General features: G+C 53.7%; 1 protein-coding gene across 1 annotated transcript; it reads right to left on the bottom strand.

The window, feature by feature from the left end:
• Positions 1-247: 247 nt before the first annotated feature.
• On the bottom strand, positions 248-1,931 carry LOC136496608 (homeobox-leucine zipper protein HOX22-like). The gene is made up of 2 exons (XM_066492331.1): positions 1,227-1,931; positions 248-1,107 (listed from the first exon to the last, which is right to left on the bottom strand). Exons 1-2 carry the CDS (start codon positions 1,659-1,661, stop codon positions 754-756), a joined length of 789 nt encoding a protein of 262 aa, XP_066348428.1. The 5' UTR covers positions 1,662-1,931; the 3' UTR covers positions 248-753.
• Positions 1,932-2,363: the final 432 nt, after the last annotated feature.

Below are 2,363 nucleotides of genomic sequence, written 5' to 3'. Positions count from 1 at the left end.
GAGCGCAGTTGCCATCGCATGGAGACCTGTTGTGATGCTGCGGTGAGATGAGTTTTTTTTAGAACAATTGGGGACAAGTAGATGAGCATATAAAGGGGCGGTTGTTAGACTGGCATGAGCGGCCCACCATCTGGAGCGTCTTGCGCAGACGGACGCCCTATTCGAAGAATTACCGTTTTAGATTCTAATTATAATTATTTACTTCCGGAAGTCCAACAGAAAATTAAACGAAAATTGCAATTCCTGGTCAGTAAAATATTGGACTATATTCTGTAAATTATTTGACTAAAAAGAATATCGAGACTACATTAAAATGTACAGTAAACATAATCGACGCGCTTGGAGAACCCTACAGAATCACAACCTCTTTGCAAGCAGGCATATACGTACACGCCAATACATATTTGTGAAGCGAACATTCTTCCATTAGATTATCTAACCTCGAATACACAACGACAACAACAAAACTGCAAGCCCGTGCAACTCGCTACCACCGTGGGCGCCTCTGAACAAATCCCATCAATTTTTGCAGCATCGAAAACAGTAATGTCATTGGGTGATTTGCCTCCAAAGGTTGCCTCGCTTCGATCGCGCTCCGAATCCCCAGACCCACTACTCGGTCCCATCCGCCATTGGCACAGAGCGGCCCGTTCTCTCCTATTCTGTTGAGAGCACCATGGCAAACCATGGCAGCATCCACGCACGTTACACACACAAGCCTTGAGCCTATATGTACCAGCTAGCTTCTCCATTTCAGGCCACCTCATTCCACTCCACAAGCGGCCAGGGCTCCCACAGCTCCGGCATGGCGCAGTAGGACTCCGGGAACCCGTCGTCGTAGTCTAGGTGGTGGTGGTGGTCGTCGCACTCGGACTCCACCGAAACGACGTCCGCCGGCGTCGCGCACGACCCGACGAGCACACAGCTCTCGGGCGGCGGCTCCATGTTGTTGACGCACCCGAGCACGACGTTCCTCTTGTCGTCCTCCGCCTCGGCCTCCTCACCACCGCCGCCGTTGCAGCTGCTGCTGCTAGCCGTGGTCGCGCCGGCGCTGCCGCCGGCGGCCCGGTCCTCCCGCTCCCTCAGCCTCTCGCTTAGCTCGTTCAACTGGTCGTGCACGCACGCACCAAGCAAGAAGTTGGCAAACTTGATCAGTCTTGGATCGAGCAAGGGTATATGTTCAGAGAATCAGATATCGCGGAGGTTCACAGTTACTAGCTAGCTACCTGTGTGGTGAGGGCGAGCTTGTCCTGCTCGAGGGACTCGACGCGGGCGTGGAGGTCGTCGAACTTGGCGCGGAGCAGGGCGTAGTCGTGCTCGAGCTGCTTGGAGCGCCAGCGGGCGCGCTTGTTCTGGAACCAGATGGCCACCTGGCGCGGCTGCAGGCCCAGCTCCCGCGCCAGCTCCGCCTTCTCCCGGGGCTCCAGCTTGGCGTGGTGCGCGTGGAACATGGACTCCAGCGACCGGATCTGCTCCTCCGTGAACCGCCGCTTCCTCTCCCCCCTCACCGACGACGATGGCCCACCTCCGCCCATCCCCGCCAAGAACGACGACGACGGCTCGTCCATCATCGGCACGCAAAGCTGCTGCTGCTGTGGCTGCGCTACCTGCACCGGCGCCGGCATGAAGAACTGGTGCTGGTGGTGGTCTGGCCTGTCCATGTCGATCGATCGATCTATCGATCGTTGGATCCTAGCTAGCTAGTAGCTGTGTGTTCTTCCTAGCTCTCCCAGCCGGGCGGCTCGCTCTCGCTTCCTTCTACAACTCCGGGCTCCCGTCCCGTTCGGTCCCGTTTTATACCGCGCGCGGCGCGTTACGTGTCCACGTCCGGCGATGCGAACATGTGGCCTCTGCGATTGCGGATAAAGAAACCGGTGGTAGTGCCCACGCGCTGTGAGACCACAGAGACCAGGCAGGCAAGCAAAGCCGCTTTTGTTCCCGTTCCCGTCCAAGTGACTTATTTTCTGGCTCGCTCAGAGCTTAGTTTGGTTATATAGGACCAGTTTATCTGCATGCTTTAGGTTCGAATCAACCTAAGTGAAATGGAGTCTGTAACGTTCCGCTGCAAGAGTTTACTATGAGACTTCTACAACTTAAAGTTCCCATCTATTTGTGCATCAAGTCCGAAGAAGAGGATGCCACTCTTTAAAATGAAAAAAAAGAGTAATCAGCTGTGACACGAAAAAAAAACGAATCCTTTTGTAGCTCGTTATTTATTGGCAAAAATCGAATAGGTCGAGAAAAGTACCTTTTTTGGAAACGGACCGTCCCTGGTCCTGAACCAACCATTGATTTAGAAATGGGACTTCCTTATTTCTTTATGTGCAGAAAAATAAGATTGTCTAGAAACGACGGGAAAATGA

The sequence above is a fragment of the Miscanthus floridulus genome, chromosome 12 (assembly GCF_019320115.1).
Source record: "Miscanthus floridulus cultivar M001 chromosome 12, ASM1932011v1, whole genome shotgun sequence".
Taxonomy (NCBI): Eukaryota; Viridiplantae; Streptophyta; class Magnoliopsida; order Poales; family Poaceae; genus Miscanthus; species Miscanthus floridulus.
The sequence above is the reverse complement of the archived record's forward strand: the minus strand, read 5'-3'. Positions and strand labels throughout refer to the sequence as shown.